Raw genomic sequence first — 19,613 nt, 5'->3', positions numbered from 1 at the left:
CCGATATTTACAACTGTAGCGCCGGCTAGCTGTACGAATTGGAGAGGAATATTGCTCGCAGCAGCTTTGTGTCATTAGACAGGTTAGATCGCCATCTAACTGGACAACATTCACACTCAGGGTGAACACTTAATTTATCCAAACTACAGACCATCACATTACACATATCAAAACAGAACGAACACAACAACAAAACTCCAAACAATGCTTATCTAACTAAGCTTAAACCTTTAACTCTGTAGCTTTTCAGCATGCCGCGGGACATTCTGGGTAACAGGAGTGTTGCCGCTACACAACTATCTAATCAACTTTCCTTCGTCCTACTCTGGAGTCTTTACATTTATTCATTTAGCAGCCGCTTTTAACCAAAGCGACTTCCAAGAGAGAGCTTTACTAAAAGTGCATTGGTCAATGATCATGAACAACGAGATAGCCCCAAAAAGGCTTTTGCAGGCTTTTGTAGTCTTTGATATTGACTGGTGCATGCTGGGATTTCATGACATCAACTACCCGAGCTCAGTTCACAATTCAAGGTTCCTATGTCTAAACCAAAAATTATGTTATTAAGAAGTTATTTGTCTGTGGGATGAAAGTACATATCTGAAAAATAACTGTTAAAATAGCTCGTTTTGATAAAGTGAAATTGTGTTTTAACAGAACATTTTAGTGAAAATATTTGTAAAAAAAACTGACATGTTATTGTATTTTTAAGTAACAATATTTTGCTGTAATTTTAATGTAAATATATACATTTACATTTTGCCATTGTCTTTCTATCTTAATTTCCTGTCATTCAGAAATACAGAAAAAAACAAGTATAATTTACAGAAAAAGTACTGTAATTTAATAGTTTTTTTTTTTTTTTTTTTTTACAGTGTAGGGCATTTAGGGTTCCGCCTCAATCCATGTTGGATGGTCCAGGTGTATCCAAAAAGATTGTAAATGTGTGCACCAAGTTGGCCTCACGGTGGCCTGGGTTCGAATTTGGTCAAGGGACCCCACCGCATGCCATCCCCTGCCCCCCTCCAAACACACACCATCCTCATCATATAAAATAAAGGAATGAAATGCCACAAAAGAAATGCAAAGTTACTTTTATAGTTTCTAACTGTTGTAGTTGACAGTACATTTGGAGCAAAGATGTGTCAGTGACAATATATTATTTTCAAAATTATCTTTATATGCTGTTATGCTTCTATGTAATTGTATACTTTGTTGCTCAGTGTTCAGGGATGGACAAAAAACGTAAGGGATACGGGCATGCCATGTGAATGTCCCGTAGGCCTATAACATTGTTATCTATATTAAAGTTGGCAGACTGGGGGAATGTTGCAATGGTGTCAAATACGAATAGAAGTTTCATGGTTATGGGATGTTTGTTTGTGTGTGTCTGTGTCTGAGCACTTTTAACTCAGAAAGTTAAGAACTTCATCTTCCCATTTTAAATTATCATCAATAATTATGTTGCTTACATCCCTTTGTTACACAGAGGACAATGCATTGACCTTCCCTGTACCTTGGACAGGAACAACACCAATTTGAAGTTGGGAGGTTGACTTGCAGCATCCAAAGGCTCCACACACAATTACCTATGAAACTGATGTAATATATTGTGTTGTTAAAAACAAGTACAAGATTTTTCACTGTGGTATACATCTGAAATTCATCAAAGCATGTCTCTCTTCCATTCCTATAAACGACAGTAGGCAAATATTTTCCAGAGGGACCTTATAGAATCATTGATTTGATACAAGTTTTATTCTCTATTGGAGAAACAAAAAAGGTGAACATGTTTTTTGTCCTCTATGTCCGCCAATATGAGCAGTATTGCTCTTGAATCATGGGTCCAGGGTTCAACATCTGACCTAATTCCAGTTCTGGAATTGACAAATAAATCAAATAAAGCCAAATTATATATCTTCTCTGTATTTCAGTGTACTGATATTGAAGTAAACTGTAGTTGCTGCTTCATGAAGCACATCAACAAATAACCAGCTGATTCCATTGATATTATAAAAAAATAACATGCAGTAGGAATTGTCAGCCAGTCTTTGATTAAGGATTAAACAAAATATTGTTGCATTTGAATGTTCAAATCTATTATCAGCAGGGGCTTATATCAAGTCTTTAAGTACAACGAATGAGGGATGAACACATAAAATAGACCCAAAGTATAATAATTAATTTAGACTGTCGTTGTGTCTGCTACATATGATCTACACCTGCAAATTAAATATGATTGGCAGGTCTTTGAGGACTGTATTTATGGAATGTCTAGAATTTGAAACTTTTAGACAATTCCAATTTTATTTCATTTTGTATGTTGTCTCTGTTCAAGCTTTATGTGATGTGACAGACAAATATAAATGATCCCAAGCTGCACAAAATTATCTGGTTCTGCAATTCTGGCAAATTGGTTAATCTGTGGCCTTTATAAACTCTTTGCCTTTGTCCCTCAACATGGGCGGGAGGTGTGGACTTTGGATCTGTAACTGTGCTGCAGTCTGTGACTCCCTCCTTCCCTACCAATAGGCCCTATGGGGTATAAAATCCCAAACCAAGGGCTGACAAATCAGTCTTGTATTCATCAGTACTCAACCCCCAAAAATAGACTTTCAAAGAACTTACGATGGGGGATACCAAGCTCTGCTTGGTTCTTTTTAGCTGTCTGGCTTTAGCTTGTAAGTATCACATACAGCACATATCTTCTGATATGGGTTTATTGAGGGATTTTACATTGTAACTTTCAATTACAATAATCAGTTTGTGTGGTGTAGTAAATCTTCTCACACATCACAATGGTCTTTGATTGTGCTCGCCTTCTTTATTGCAGATGCCCAAGACAGCCCTGTAGGTCAACCAGCATGCTTGTGTAAGTTGTAAACAACATTCTATTTAGCTTTACAATACAATGTATTGCAACTTTCACATAAAAAACTAACATATATACAATGTAAGTGGACACATCTAATGTAAACAGAATACAAGTACTCCAGTACATTCCAATGTTAGGTGAATTATTTTCAAAGGCTAAATACAGTTATTGTTGATGATTTCCCTTAGTGGCAAAAAGGTACAAGACACTGCACAAGTATGAATACCAGTATGAAGCTGAGTCCCTGAATGCCATTACTGGTGCTACTCAGCTTAGAAATGGACCTAAAGTATCTTGCAAGGTAATTATTTGAGATACTATTCATGACTATGAATAGTCATACAGACTATTCATGACTGTATGACTATGTTTAGCCTGTGTTCTGCTCCTCTCTCTCACCAACCGTCTCTGGAGGAGGGGATCCCTCTCTGAATTGCTCCTCCCAAGGTTTCTTCCATTTTTTCCCCTGTTGAGAGTTTTTCTGGGAGTTTTTCCTTGTCTTCCTTGAGGGTTTAGGTTGGTTGAGGGGCAGTTCTATGGGCGTATGTGAAGCCCTCTGTGACATGCTTGTGTGTAAAAAGAGCTATACAAATAAATTTGATTTGATTCATCTAACATAATGTTTGTACTAACATAGCATTGAACAGGCTAAAATCTATACCTCTCTCTAAAGGTTGAGATTGAAGTTCCTCAGAGCTGCAATTACATCCTTCGCACAACAGGCTGTAGCCTAAGTGAGGTGGTTGATACAGATGCAGAGGGAAACCCTGTGTTCGGACCTGCAGCTGGCTCTGATGCCTTTGTAGCTGCTATGGAAAAGTACGTACAATGCTTGTGTCATTTATGCTCAAACCCAAACCCGTCCTATTCTATTAGTAATGTTCTTAATGTCTCCTGTTTACTTCAGATATCCTCTGAAGGTTGTAGTTGAGGGAGTGTATGATGTGAAACTGTACCCTGAGGAGGATGAGGCCATGACCATCCTGAACATTAAGAGGGGTATTGTCTCTGCCCTTGCTGTGCCCCTGCTGGAGGAAGACAAGAACAAGAGACTGGTATGTGAAAAAAAGTTTTTATAAAACATGATTATCACAATTACTTAACTATACATAAGTTATTGAAAACATCAGTCGAAATTTCTACATTTTAAGACTTCTGACCTGCTTTTATGATCATCCTTCAGCCCACCGTCCATGGCATGTGCAAAACCATCTACTCTGTCAATGCAAGGGAGGACATAGCCACTGACATTACCCTCACTAGAGACCTGTCAAGATGTGACAACTTCATCCCCCAGAGGGCCCACACCAGCCCCCTGGCCCTAATCTCTGGCATGGTGAGACTTTGGCTTTTGTCACCACTGTGAAATGCAATTACACCCCTTCAAAATAATTCACAACAAAACCCATTTCCTCCTACAGCACCACCCTCTTGCCCAGCTGATCAGGAGCTTTCAGACCTGCAACTACAAGTTTGATAATGAGAACAAGCACATGACCTCTGGTGCCTGCACTGAAAACCACATCTTGGTGCCTTTTTCTCACAAGTGAGCCTCATCAAACCCCATGTTCCATGATATGCATGAAAATAAGGGATATCCAGCACTCTTTAATATCTTATATATTCCCATAGCGGGAAATATGGAGTTACCAACGTTGGCAAGCAGTCTTTGACCCTGCTGGAGGTTTCAGCCTTCAATGAGAGAGTCTTCGACAACAGTATGAGTCTTCTTAGTTTAATTTTGGAACTGATTGACAGCCATTTAAAATAGGCAAATGTGCTTTTAAAACTGGGGCAATTTATCAGTCCAATCTTTCTCTATCTACAGATGAGGCTAATCTCAAGGGTCTGGCCATGGAGGCTGATGAAGATAAGAGCGTTGTTCAGAACAAGGAAGCAGCACTGGCCGTCCTGAGAGAACTGGCCACTTTGTCTCAGTCCAAAAATGGAGAGGATAGAGCCCACCTCTTCCAGAAGCTTGTGAGTATGGTCCGTGGAATGAAGCAAGAGACCCTGAGCCCTGCTGTTCCAGAGGCCTTCGAAATTTCCGGTCCCCTGACATACCAGGTTCTGGCCCAGTGCGGCACACCAGAATGTAGCAGTGCCCTCATGCAAATCCTCAGGACCTTCGACACCTCAGCTGTTGATGCTGCTGTGTTCACCATGGGCCTGTTGCCTAACCCCTCTGCCCTACTGGTCAACGACATGCTGGTTATGGCTCAGTACAAGCAGAGCAAGCCCATCATGTATGCATTGAGCAATACTGTCAAGAGGTGAGAGAATGCTTACTTAGCTTGTGACCCAAGGTAGAATGATAACATTTTGTCTTGATGGCCCTTTTTTATGTAATATATTTTCTCTATTATCCATACAAGGTTCTACAAGGCTGAAGGAAAGTTGACCCCTGAGATCCATGCTGTTGCTGAGTTTATGGCTGCCCAGTTGGGGGACTGCTCTGGTGACCAGGAACATATTTTCATGAGCCTTAGGGTGAGAAGTTCATAAAACAAAATACATTATGTTTTTATTCCTCCTGACACAAGGTAAAAATCTAATATGACTAACATTTCCTGCTTCTGTTTCCAGGTTATTGGTAACATGGCCGCTGCCATGGGAGCTGCCAGTCCTGCCCTGAGGACCGCTGTGATCCAGTGCGTGAACCAGCCCGCTGCCACCCTAGAGGTTCAACAAGCAGCCATCCAGGCCTACAGACAGACCCCTGTTCCTGAGGAGGCAAGCCAAACTAGGAACCATTCTTTAGTAGAAACAAAATCCAGTAACACAATGAGCACTTAATATGACTTGCTTCCCTACTAAAACTAAGTTGTCTTTCTTGTCACAGGGAAGAGAAATACTCATGCAGGTCCTTTTGGACAGTGCTAGCCCTCTGCAGAAACGTGTTGCTGCCTATCTGGTGTTGATGAAGAATCCTCAGCCAAGTGAACTGGCTCAATTGGCTGCCGCCTTGCCTATTGAGGAGAACCAGCAGGCTAAAAGCTTTGTCATCTCCCATCTGACCAACATCTTGGCCTCCACTGAGCCTGAGACCCAGGGGTATGTAATATACTTCAATTAAACTACAGTCAAGTTCTCAACTACTGTTCTCTTCCTCCATCATAATTTTGACGGCTCAATTCTGTTTTCTCCAGGTTAAGACAGAAGATCCTTGATGCTCTTCAAGGCAATGAGGTTGGAACTATCATGGACTCTACCCGGTTCTCCCGCAACTACAGGATTGGATCTGTAGAAAGCAACATGATATTTGATGGCACCAGCTACTTCCCAAGGGAACTTATGCTTGAAATTACACTGAAAGCCTTTGGATATGACATTGACATGATGGAGGTATGATAGTATATAACAATTTATGTAATTTGTTAAATGTTGGACTTCTGGTTCATTGGGTTTTGCATTACTTTAATAATAACTTTTTAAAAGGTTGGCGTTGAAGGCAAAGGACTGGAGCCAACTCTTGAGACTCTCTTCGGCGAGAATGGTTTTTTCCCTGACACAACGCTGAAGACTATTTACTTTGCTTCTGACAAGATGCCCTATGAGATCAGTAAAGTTCTGAAGAATATGTTGCCAACTCTGACGGCTGATAGAAAGAAGAGACAGGTATCATATTTATGGATCAATTCTGTTCATTATTAACTGTCAACTGACCTAATTTGCATTTACATAAACCAGATCATGACAAAATCATTTATTTCAGGTCTCTCAGAACCTAATCAGGGAAATCAGCCGCAACCTCAACAAACTGGTGAGGGATGTGAAGGCTCAGGAATCCCCTGAGGCTATGGTTTATCTGAGACTGATGGGAAATGAGCTGGGGTACTTCAAGACCAAAGACATGGAAGAAATGGCCTACTCTGCAGCTATGATGATTGACAACATGATGAAGATGTTCCCCACTGATGTATGTATACGGAACATTTCTTTTTTTATTAATACTAATTCTACTAGAATAAAATATGTTTTAAATCCAATCTGCTTGTAGCTGATCAAGGGACTGATAACCAAGGAGGACAATGAGGTCTTTGGCCATTACATCTTCATGGACAATGAATTCTTCTTGCCAACTGCAATTGGTGTACCTCTGAAGATTGCCCTTTCTGGTACCTTCACCCCTGGTATCAAGGGAGGTATTGCACAAAGTGCTGCTAACATGGTAAGTTGGTATGCATTGACAACATCCTTTGAGAAATGTTTATGAAACTATTGGCAAGATGTTTCTGTCATTGTACATGATTTGTTCCCTCAGGCCGAGTTCTCTTTCATGCCCTCTGCTGGAGTTGAGTTTGTGACCCAGGTTGGTTCTCATATCCCTGAGTATGTCCTGTCTGGCTTAGAGATGCACACCAACCTGTACCATGAGAGTGGACTCAGAGCTAAGATTGCTGTTTCTAAGAGTGAAGTCAAACTGACCATCCCGGCTCTCCAGAGCCCTGCCAAGCTTATCAGTATCACGTAAGTGTGAAACAACAAAATGTCATAATGGTGATAATCATAACATACCAATGACAGCAAAAACTCATAATTGTTCTACTCCACTTACAGTAACTCCTTGGTAGCTGTGACCTCTGCCGACATCAAGAATATCCCCCCTATCACAGAGGATAATGTTGATGTTTTTAAATGCACCTCTGCCTTTACTGGAATGAAGTACTGCACTGTCCTGCAGTACACTGATGCTAGCTCTCATGATACTGCCCCCTACTTTCCCCTCACCGGTGACAGCAAGTAAGTGATATAAAAACCCTTGACATATATTTACTCACATAAAATATGATGTTTTGTTGTGAGTTTCTAATTATAATAATTAATTATTTTAAGACTTGCTGTGGAGCTACACCCAACAGGTGATGTGTCTGAATACTCTGCTACCGTGACCTATGAACTCCTTATGGAGGGAGAAGAGGGTAACCAGAAGGTTGACACTGTGAAGATGGTGCTGAAAGCAGAAGGTATACTTTAACTTAAAAACTCATGCTTCAAAATTGTAGACTAATGTATTAACAATAATATACAATCAGTCTCTTTTCTTTTTACATTGTTTTTTTGGTGACTGAAAACAGGTGCTGAGCCCACTGAGGCCACAGCAACCCTTAAGTACAACAGGAGGAAACATGTCATCACCACTGACATCCAGATCCCTAACTATGACCTGGAAGTTGGACTAAGACTGGGTATTGTCGATGAAAACACAAAGGGCAAAGGAACACACTCCATCTCCATTGATCTCATCAATAAGAACATCCCTCAGTTGTCTCTGGTTGGCCGTGCCAAGTAAGATGACATTGACGTACCACATGTGTTCATTTCTGTGAATCAACCTGTGATTTGTCGTCACCCAAAATACACAATCTCATGATTTGTTTGCTCTCAGAATTGAGGCTTTGAAGGACGCTATGCTACAGGTCCAGCTGCTTGTCCCATCTCTGAAGGCTGATGCCACAGTCACAGCCCATCTGAAGCGTGATGAAGAACTAGAACTGGAGCTTGAGTGTGACATCAAGCTCCCTGAGACAACCTCAGTGCAGAAGATCTCCCTGAAATATGGTACAATGGCATTCAATCGTTTCACTTTAAAAGATCTTTATGGATAACTACTTTACAAGTCCATATATTCTCTGCACATCTCAGTTGATTATTATTATGATATTTCGTACCTCCTAGACAACAGTAAGATTGAGGCTGAAGTCAAGTCTGACATGAATTCTGAGATCCAGAATATCCTACCTAACGTTGAGGAAATCAAGAAGATTGTCAATGATGCCTTTGATCTTCAGGTGGGCCAGACTGACATCAAGGTCCGCCACATCCTCACCAAGTCTGTGGAGGTAAAGTCTAAGTTTGAAATACCATCTTGTTTTATTGAGATAATTTCTAGATAAAATTCTAACAAGAAATATAATTCCAGGCAACCAACATCTACTTGGAGAAATATGCTGCTGATATTCCCTACATTCAGACTCTGAGAGTACCAGAGATGCCAGAGATTACTCTGCCAGAGAAACTATTTTTTAATGCGTAAGTTATATTGGCTGACACAAAAATTCGAATTGTTCTAACAGGTGATATATATGAGCATAACAAGTATGTATGTATTCCATCTAATATATATATACATATATCATATTTCAATTTTACAGTGAGGCTAAGGCTGCTTATCATTTCAATGATGACCGCTTCACCCTCACGCTCCCCATTCCTCTTGGAGGAAAATCAACTGAAGAGCTCAACTTCCCACCTGCCCTGACCATCCCACGCCTATCTCTGCCCCAGTTTGGCCTTGAGGTTCACTCCATGCAGATTCCCATCCCTGAACTTTTTGTTCCTGAGACAATCACTCTATCTGTGCCTCTATTTGGAAAAGCTGAGGTTTCCACCAAGGTAAACAGCAATCTGTACGATTTTGAGGCTTCCGCTTCTGCTGGCAGGGATGCTGTTGAGACCCCAAGCTACTCAGCCAATATTAAAGTAGCAGGCAACTCCCCAGTGGACGTCTTTTCCATCAAGATTGAAGGTACAATTTCCATATTCTTTGTACCAAACTATGTGGGCCGAAAGACACTCTCCAAAACTCTCTAAAATCAGAGAATACTTAGTGAATATATTTACCTTTTTCTTTACATTTATAGGCTCTGGACTGATCGCCAGCACTCCTGCTGACTCCATCAAGGCCCATGTGCAGACCTCTGTGAGCCACAAGCTCATTGATGTCAGTGTCAGCATCACAGAAGTTGGTACAGTGACAGACAAGATCAATGTGAAATCCAGCAGCAAGATTGAAGCAACAAGTTCCGTGGGTCTAAATTTAGCTCTGGAGCACACTGGACTGGTTGGCTTCAATATTGAAGAAATCACTGCTGAGAGCAATGTGGAGGGAACAGTCAAGGCAGGACCTGTTTACGGCAGTACCACTGCCACCCAGTCTTTCTCCATTTTCCCATTCAGGCCAGAGGCAAAGATTGATTCTTTGCTTAAGATCGATTCAACAGTTGTTAGTGTCCAGAACACCCTTGCAGCAACCTTCAGCAATGGTGAGTTGGCTGTTGTGTCTAACACCAATGCATTTGAAGACCTCGTAACTCATGCTGCCAAGCTCTCTTTCAAGGAGAACAAGCTGTCCCTGAAATCTGACACAAATGCACTCACTCTTGGCATGAAGATCCACAACCAGGCTGAGGCCTCTGCTGGTGCTGGAGCAGTCACTCTAAAGATGGAAACCAATGCTGACCACACTGAGAATCGTGTGTATTCTTTAGTTACTGCCTCCCTAGATGTCAATGGTCTGGCTGTGAACAGTGATGCTAATATTAAGCTGTTTGAGCATGAAGCTACACATAAGGCCACTCTGACAATGAACAAGGATGGCTTGGCCACAAGTGGCACTACAACCCTCCAGAGTCCCCTGATTGTTGAGAACACCTTTGCTGCTGGACTTGATTCTTCCAAGGTAACCCTTTCCATCAACACCAAGGCTGCACTGAATGATGTTAAGGTTGAAAACAACAATGCTCTGACCCTCACTCTGTCTACATTGGCCTTCACCTCAAAGGCTGAAGCCATTGTCACTGAGAGAACGTCATACACTCATGATATTGCCATTGGCCTGGAGCCCCACACTGTCTCAGCAAATGTGAACAACCACTTGAAGGTGCTGGATGTCAACCTGGTCAATGAGGCTCAGCTGAAGGCAGAGCTCTACAAATTACACTTTACTGGAAGCTTGATGGCTGCATATGGTGAGGAGGAGGTCAAGCACACATATGAGATAAACTACGCTGACCTGATTGCCAATGCTAAGTGCAGTACCATTGGAAAACTCCTTGGAACCCATATGAGCCACAACACAGAGCTTGAAGTTTTTGGTCTTGCTGCCAGGATCCACAATGATGCTCTCTTCAACTCCCAGCCTCTCCGCTTCGACCACACCATCTGTGCCAGTGTCATTCCTTTTGACTTCAATCTTGATGCCATCTTCAATGCTGATGGTGACCTAACCCTGTATGGCAAGCAGAGCGCTCAACTCTATGGCAAATTCCTCATTAAAGCACAGCCCCTGGCTTTTGCCAGCACCCACGAATGCAGAGCTTCAGTCAACCAGCTGCTTGACAATGGCTTCTCTTTGGAGGCCACAGTTGACAACAAGGTAGACACCCTTGTGACTCCCCAAGAACAAAAGGCCACACTTAGATTGAAGTCCAAAATGAACAACCATGCCCTTAACCAGGATGTGAATGCATACAATAATGCTGAAAGGCTTGGACTGGAAGTGTCCAGTACCCTCGTCACTGACATTCTGAACACAGATTCCAGAGAAAGTCAACATTTCACAATTTCTAGCTTTCTCAAGTATGATAAGAACACAGATAGTCATATGATTCAATTGCCACCAATAGAAAATTTGGTAGCAATCCTGGAAAGCATCAAGATTTCTTTTGTGAGTATGGCTGAGGCACTGAAGAATTACATCAACAATGAGGATATCAAGGCTAAGCTTGAGGCTTTGCCCCAGCATGTTAGTGACTTTATTTCCCAGCTGAACCTGGAAGGTAAGGCTGTCCAGCTCAAACAGAATCTGATTGCCTTCACCCGGGAGTATGTTATTACTATAGAAGACCTGGACACCTCTCTGATAAACCTTAGGGTGGCTACTTTCAATCTGCTCACTGACCTTGCCACTCACATCCAGGGTGTCATGGATATTACAAAGGAGATGATTGTGAATGGCCCCTTGTCTGATAATGTCATCCAGAAAATCAACAAAGTGCTTAACACTATCAGTGAGGACATGAGTTCATTGATTGTTGCTGCAATTGATGCTATTGAAATAGTCATCAACAACATTGCCTTGCAAAACATTGAAATTAAGGCTGACATGGGGCAGGCGCTGGGTGCATTGAAGAAGTTTGTGCAGAGATTTGATGGAACCAAATGTGTTGAAGACATAAGAAGCTACATTTTATCTATAAACTTAGAAGCTCACATTGAAGAGTATATGACTCAAATCCCCACTGAGACCGTCAACAAAATTGTTGAGTCTGTGAAGAAAGTAATAGATTACTTTGACTTTATTAGCAAAATCACTGCTTTCCATGGAACGTTGAGCCAGCTGATTGTTAAATTGGAAGTTGACAAAAAGGTTGATGTCATCCTAGAGAAGATTTTGGACCTCATAAAGGAGTTAAAAATTCATGAAACAATTCAGGTGATAGCTGACAATGTAAAATCCATTGATATCCCTGCAAAGGTAACGCAGTTGTTGGATGAGGCCATTAATTATCTGAAAGCTACCGGGATTAAGCAGGTCATTGACCATATGAATGATTATCTTGATTCAGTTGTCCAGATGATGAAGTCATTCAACTACAATGATCGTGTGGATAATGTTAACCAGATGATCAGTAGCTACACCAACTACTTAAACGAGCTTATAAAGGCACTTGAAATTCCACAGAAATGCAAAGCTGCAAGGGAGTTTGTTAACTTTGTTGTGTCATCTCTAATGGCCTCCTATGAACAATTAAGGGAAATTAAAGTTGCACACTTCCCCAGAAGAGTAAAGGACTTTGTAGACCATGCCATGCTTAATGACCTGAAAGCTATGTCTAAAAGTGTGAAGCAGAAAATCTCTGAAATGGACATTAGAGTTGAGATAATTTCCTTCCTGCAGTTGGTGAACAGTTTCTACATCAAGACCAACATCATCATCACTGACACATTCACCAACATTGCCGATATTGTCAAGAACATGGCTGTTGATCAAACAATTATCAGTGATATCAAGCAGATTATTAATGGCATTGTCAATGCACTGAAGACAAGTGAGCTTGACTTTCCTGCACTCACCATTCCTCTCACTGACTTAGTCGTTCCCGCAATGAAGATTAGCCTTGAAAAGCTCCAAACAATAACAATTCCAACAACTCTGGAGATCCCTGAGTTCACCATCCTAGATTTCCACACTGTGCCACCCTGCACAATTACATTTGATGATATTAAGCAGAGATTAATCAAGATCCTAAATATCATTATCAACTTTGAGGTCCAGTTGAATAACGTGGAGGCTTTCTTTGGAGACCTAACAATGAACTACTTGCCTGCACTGCCCGACGTGACTCTTCCAGACATCACCTTTCCAAAAATATCTCTACCAGCCCTGCCTCGTGTCCCTGTAGAGAAGTTGCTGGAGATTCCTACTCTCCAGATTCCAAAGATAAAACTGCCATCCATAAGCAGTGAGGTCTCAGTCCCATGCTTTGGCAAACTGTATGGTGCTATCAATGTCAGGTCTCCTGTCTACAGCCTGGAGACCTCCGCTCAACTTGAGAATTCAACAAACCAAGCAATAAATCCTCAGTTTACTGCATCCCTGAAATCCCAGGGGACATCTTCCAGATTTGAGGTCCTCAACTTTATATTTGACTCCTCTGCTCGTGTTGCTATCCCCAAGATGAGCCGCATTATTGTGGCTGAGACTCTGAAGTTAACCCACTCAGGTCTTACATTTGATCATCAAGCATCAGCAAACCTTTATGGCCTGTCAGCTCAGACATCTGCTAGGACTAAAGTCAAGGCCACCACTGCTCCTTACACTGCTGAATTTGTTAATGTTGCCTTTTTTGCCATTGAGAGTGGAATGTCTGCCTCTCTTGAAACAAGCTATAACCACCAATTTAACATACCAATGATTAGCTTTTTCAGTGAAGCTTCTCTGACCCAAAAGGCTGTTGCTAACCAGGAATCAACCACAGTTAAGCTGAATGTTGAAAATGAAGGCTCTATCAAGTTCAACGCTCAAGAGGGCTCACACAAGAGCAGCCTGCAATGTACCATTAATCCCAGCACCATCAATCTGAAATTCTCTGGTGACACAGACTCCTCCATTGGAAAAATCAGGCAATCGTTGTCTGCTGATGGCGCCATACTCAGTTACTTCAAATTTGATGCCCGTTCTGAAGCAGAGGGCTCTGCTGTCAAGAGCAGTGTGGTGGTGGCATCTGGACATGCTGACATGGGAGATTTGAAGGTTGAGCTGAAGGCAACCCATGACTCTGAGCTTGTTGGTGGACTCAGCGGAATACTCTCTAACTCTTTCAATCTTGTGATACGTCCAATTGAGGTTGTCTTGTATTTCCAGAATAAAGGAAACACCAAACTTAGTCTAAATGAGGCCCTGAATGCTAAGATTGATCTCCAGAATGATTATTCAGTCACCATCAAGCCCAATGTTCAACAGATCAATACTATGGCTCTTGCCCGCTTCAATCAGTACAAATACTACTACAATTTTACCATTGATAACAACAAGAAGGAGGCTGGAATGTATGCTGCTGTGAATGGTGAGGCTGATCTTGATTTCTTGACCACTCCCATCAGCATCCCTGAAATGGATCTATTTATATTCTACCTCCCAGCCAAAAGCAATCTGAACCTGTATGAGGACACTGGTATAAAACACATCTTGAACACTAGAGAGCAGACTGTTGGTGTGGATGCCAAGATTGTGTACCAGAAGAGCCAGTTTGCCCCCCTTGTTCACATGGGACTGGTTAGAATCCCTTCTTTTGGTAACTTGATCACAGAGTTGTCATTCAAGTCTGCTATAATTAATCTGAATGCCAATGCTGGACTTTATGCTGAGGATGACCTTGTGTTCCGTCTGGGTGCAACCTCTGCCTCTGTGTTTGATGCTCTGAAAGCAAAGCTTGACGGTACCACCAGTCTGACCACCAAGAGAGGGCTGAAACTGGCCACTGCTCTGTCTCTGGACAACCCCCACATTGAGGGAACACATGACAGCTCAATCACCCTGAACACTGACAACATGGAGGCTGATGTCTCTGTTTCAACTGTTGCTAAGATTACCCTGCCCATCCTCAACCTTGAGGCCAACCAGCAGTTTGATGCAGACCTCAAGAACAATGCAAATGCTGCATCCACGCTGAAGCTCAAAGGTGATTTCAATGTTCCCCTAATTGAAGCGGTTGGCATAGTTGAGGCAGACTATAGCCTGAAGGTGGAGGAAACCCATGGAGACTATATCTCCATAGAGACTTTTACAAAAGGAAAACTGGAAGGCTCAATCCTGGAGACCTACCCAATTGTGGCTGCTCTGGACAATGAAGCTAACATCTACACGAATGCTGATAGTCTGCGTTCCACTGCCAAGGTCATTTTAAATGCTAAATTTGGAAATGGAGAGAACTCAATCATTGATATTGATGTAGATGAAAACCTGGCTGTGGAGGCTTCACAAGGCCATGTGTATGCAGTTCTGAAGTTCACTAGCAACAATATGGCTAACATGCTGACCTTCACCACTAATGGAAAGCACATAGCTCAGGCAACCATTGACCTTGCACCAACCTCCCTGTCCGCCAATTATGAGATTGACATGAGACAGCCGAGTTCCTTAGGTGACATTGTTATGTATGAGAAGACTGCTGTTGCACTGACAGACACAAACCAAAAGATCACTTACACTACTAAGATTGCCACACCTGTGTATACCACAAATCTGGCATTAGAAGCTGAGTATGAAGCCTCTGTATTGAAAGCCACCCTCAAGTCCTCAGCTACCTCTCCCATGGTATTCCTGGAATATGACATGGATGGTGAGTTCAATGTTAACTAAACAGATATTTACATTTACATTTAGTCAGTTAGCAGACGCTCTTATCCAGAGCGACTTAAAGTAAGTACAGGGACATTCCCCCGAGGCAAGTAGGGTGAAGTGCCTTGCCCAAGGACACAACGTCATGTGGCATGGCCGGGAGTCGAACCAGCGACCTTCTGGTTACTAGCCCGATTCTCTAACCGCTCAGCCACCTGACTCCCTTTGATATCCTTTGTTATAATGACCAAATGCCCCAAAATATCTTCTTTCAGTGTCTGCAAATTAATAACATATTTCCCTTAAAAGGTTCCATAACTGCTAATATTGAGAACGAGCCCCTGAGCCTGACTGGCAAGATTATGTTAACGCATAGTGACCTGGCCATGGACATTCAGCATACACTTACACAGGCAACGAGGTAGCACTTCTTGTACAATTAACAACATTTCACAGTACTGTATGTAAAGCTATTTAAACCTACTTAAAAAATTATTCAATATATTTCCATCATGGTAGTAAAATGTTGTGCGTTTTGTGCAATAATATGACAATAATATTGTGTGATTTACACATTTTAGGAAAAAGCGTCAAGATGAAGAAAGGTAAATGAAGAAAAAGATTTGACCAACCACACAACATTTGAAATAATACTCATATTAACAATATATTGCTATGTTATCAATTGATCTGACATTTACATTTCAGTGTTTCCCACCACTCCCTGAATGTGGACATCACCAGCCCTGCCTTTACCGATGTTAACTTCCGCTATGCTGCAAGCAGAGATGGAATCAATGCTTCTGTCTCTACTCCATCCACTGGGTTATTGGGTCTTCAGCTCCAGGGCAGGACTCCATTTCAGTTGAGTTCAAGACTCTACAGTCGTTATACTGTGAGTATCGTTTCAGTTGTACATTATCACAGAACTGTTTTTGCTCTGCTCTTACTGTCTTATCTTCCCATCAACAGTCTGCCCCTGAGGATGACGTTGACATCTTGATCATAAGATCCTTTGTTAAAGATGCTGATAGGATGTACCTGCAGGTTATCTACAACACAAAGGCCCCAAATGGCATGCTCCAGGGGCTGAAAGAGAAAATCCCTGCCATCACATCCACCCTGGCAAGCTTTGCTGACAAGTATGAGCTCATTGGACCAATCAAAGGACTGAAGAGCTCTATTGTACAAATCACTGAAGCCTACAACAGTGCAATAAACGATGATATGATTCAGCTGAGCCAGATATCTATGTTCTATAGAGATGTTGTTGTTCAGTATCAGAAAACCATACAGGTAATCTTGGATGCAGCTGTTAAATTCCTGAAAGAGACTCAATTCAAGCTGCCTGTCTCAGAGGAGATGACCACACTGCCTGAAGCATGCAACAAGCTTATCAGCAGTTTGTCTGATACAATCAATCAGGGGTTCCTGATTATGGATGCCAATCTGGGAGTATACATCAATGCTTTGATTGAAATGATGAGCAGTATAAAAATATCAACCCCAACAGGCAATGTGATGACTGGAGTTGAGATCCTGGATGTGATTAAGACCAACCTGAGGATTATTTATGTCGAGACTGGATACATGGTAAACCGTCTAGAAAGCCTTGATATGATCCTGCTGAAGATTGATGAAACAATTCAGGAAATCATTGAGAAGGCCATGGAATTTGTTGACACTCTTGAGTCTGACTACCTGGATTCAGTTTTGGTCTATGTAAACATTCTCCACCGTCGACTTCTCATCATTATCAAGAATGGTTTGAACAAGATCTCCACACTAAACATGGAGCATCTGAACAGTAATATCGATTACGTCCTGAATATGGTTATGTCTGTGTTAAGCGAGTTTAACAACACTATGTCCCTCTTTCTAAAGGAGGCTTATGTAGAGGCCCAAGCTGATGTGAAAGTTAATGAAGAAAGGATAGAGATCAACCTGCCCTTCCCCCTCAATCAGTGAGTTGCCCTTACATAATAAGACCTGAGACTATTAAACACTACCACCTGTATTATCTTGGGAGAAAAAAGTAAGTTCAAGAAATCTCTCTGCATGTATTTATTGCAGTCAGGGTAACTTGTCCACATTGTTAAGGAGATATTTCTGTTTTGTGTGAAATTACTACTATTTGTAAAATGCTAAGTTTATTGACACCCACCTCTTTTATTACACACACAAAATATAGTATTAGGAGTGATTTGTGTCAATAAAAACATACAGCTATATACCATAGCTGCAGTGTGTGATGAATCTTTTGTATCATCATTTTTTCAATTTAGAATTGTACAGATGCATTACTTAGCCCAATTCTAAGGCTGTCATGACAACCCATACTTCACCACCAGTTCTGTGTTTAGCCATCTCCTAACTTCCAACCGTACCTAGGTGAATGTCAGAACAGTGAGATCATTCACGTTATAGATTACTTTAAATACTGAATTAATAAATACATTACAAAAGTTCCACAATCACATCCCCTACATTTCACCTGCTGGCTGCTTACCCAAGTTCAAATCAAGGGTGTAAGTTTGGATTGAACATTGGTGAGGACTGTAGTGGAAAAACCAGGGCCGGCCCTGACCAATACGGTGACCTAGGCAAGATTTTAGCTGGTGCCCCCCTTGCATCTCAGCCAATTTCATTCAAAATCTACCAGCCACTCAATGTTTTTACCAGCCACTTTTTGTTTTTAACCAACAATGTGTAACTGCATGTGAAAATTAATACTACAAGATCTACAATACTTAAGTAGTTTATTTAATCTCAAGTCTTAATGAAACAGACACTTTCTCTTTCATACATACACAAACCACAAACTGATATACCTTTCATTAAATGAGTAGGGCAGATAAAACAACAAACTAACATTCCTCCACCCATCCTCCCCACTACCAGTACAGTTTACTCCTGCTCATCAGAATCCAATTCTAAACTTTCAGAGGTGCTTTCCTGAGCGTTCTTCTTCCCCTCCATGAACTCTGGCCTTCTAGGCCGGATGCTAGCCTGATGCCAGAGCTGGATAGCAGGGGTGGGGTCATAATTCTCAATAGAGGGACTGGATAGCTGGACAGTCAGTAGGTCACAGAGGCTTCTTGATGTAAGACGGGACCTCCAGTCATTTTTCACTAACTTCATTTGATTGAAGCCTCTTTCACAGTCTGCAGTAGAGGCTGGTACGGTAAGAATGAGGTCAACCAGGCTGAGGATGTCGGGGCACTGCGGTTGCAAAGACCTGTTGATTTCTGTCCAGGTCTTCATGTGGAGACTCTCTCCCGTCTCATACAGTCTGGTCTTGAGTATGGTCCACTGATCTGGGATGAGCTCAACAGCGACCCCCGAGGATGTCAGGATGCTCTGGAAGTGTGTAGTTAATTCCTCCACTTCTGATTCACCAAATTCTGAAAAAGAGACATACTGAAACAACATTGAGTTATATGCTTTCATGACTTTGTAGATGAAATGTTATGTATGAACCTAAACCACATACATACCTTTAGAGCGATCTGTGTCAGGCCAACTGTTCAGATTCACTAACTTTGTAGCTTGGAGAATCCCTTTGGTCATGTCGATGAAGCGACTTTGCAGACTCTGGCAGAGTTTGTCGAGCAGCTCAAACTTGGCCTTCATGACACGGAATCTCAAAGCTGTGCTTTAGGTTTGCCCTGTTGAGAGCGCTTTTACAATAGAATGTATGCAGCCCTGACAGCACATCTTCAATCTGTTTTGCCATAGAGCAGCTCTTAATGGCATCCTTGAAAGCTAGTTCCAGGCAGTGTGCCATACAGTGAATACCCAGGACGTGCATGTTACTTCCTCTTAGCCTGCTCACTACTCCTTTACGTGTCCCTGTCATCACCGACGCACCATCAGTTGCACATGCCACCAACTTGGCCTGCCACTCTTCTCCGCTGACCTCCCTCATCATGTTGTCTATTGCCTGAGCGATGTTCTCACCGTCTGCTTTCTCCACATTCTGTATCCCTACAAAGTGGACCTCCACCTTGCCTCGGTTGCACAAGCGCGTATACAGCATTTCCTGTTCCATCACGGCAGTGTCAGTAGACCCGTCAGACATAATGGAGAGGAATTTCGCTGCTGCTATCTTTG

General features: G+C 41.9%; 1 protein-coding gene across 1 annotated transcript; it reads left to right on the top strand.

The window, feature by feature from the left end:
- The first annotated feature begins 2,629 nt into the window (after nt 1–2,629).
- Nucleotides 2,630–17,744, top strand: LOC136947925 (apolipoprotein B-100-like). Its single transcript, XM_067242164.1, has 29 exons — nt 2,630–2,681; nt 2,834–2,872; nt 3,064–3,176; nt 3,549–3,694; nt 3,783–3,930; nt 4,059–4,211; nt 4,297–4,421; nt 4,508–4,593; nt 4,704–5,148; nt 5,251–5,365; nt 5,462–5,608; nt 5,718–5,929; nt 6,025–6,220; nt 6,314–6,493; nt 6,591–6,794; nt 6,876–7,046; nt 7,140–7,345; nt 7,436–7,618; nt 7,712–7,842; nt 7,954–8,164; nt 8,265–8,437; nt 8,555–8,718; nt 8,799–8,908; nt 9,031–9,404; nt 9,520–15,501; nt 15,810–15,921; nt 16,082–16,105; nt 16,209–16,395; nt 16,473–17,744. Exons 1-29 carry the CDS (start codon nt 2,630–2,632, stop codon nt 17,466–17,468), a joined length of 11,385 nt encoding a protein of 3,794 aa, XP_067098265.1. The 3' UTR covers nt 17,469–17,744.
- Nucleotides 17,745–19,613: the final 1,869 nt, after the last annotated feature.

This window comes from Osmerus mordax, chromosome 8 (assembly GCF_038355195.1).
Source record: "Osmerus mordax isolate fOsmMor3 chromosome 8, fOsmMor3.pri, whole genome shotgun sequence".
Lineage (NCBI taxonomy): Eukaryota > Metazoa > Chordata > Actinopteri > Osmeriformes > Osmeridae > Osmerus > Osmerus mordax.
The sequence above is the reverse complement of the archived record's forward strand: the minus strand, read 5'-3'. Positions and strand labels throughout refer to the sequence as shown.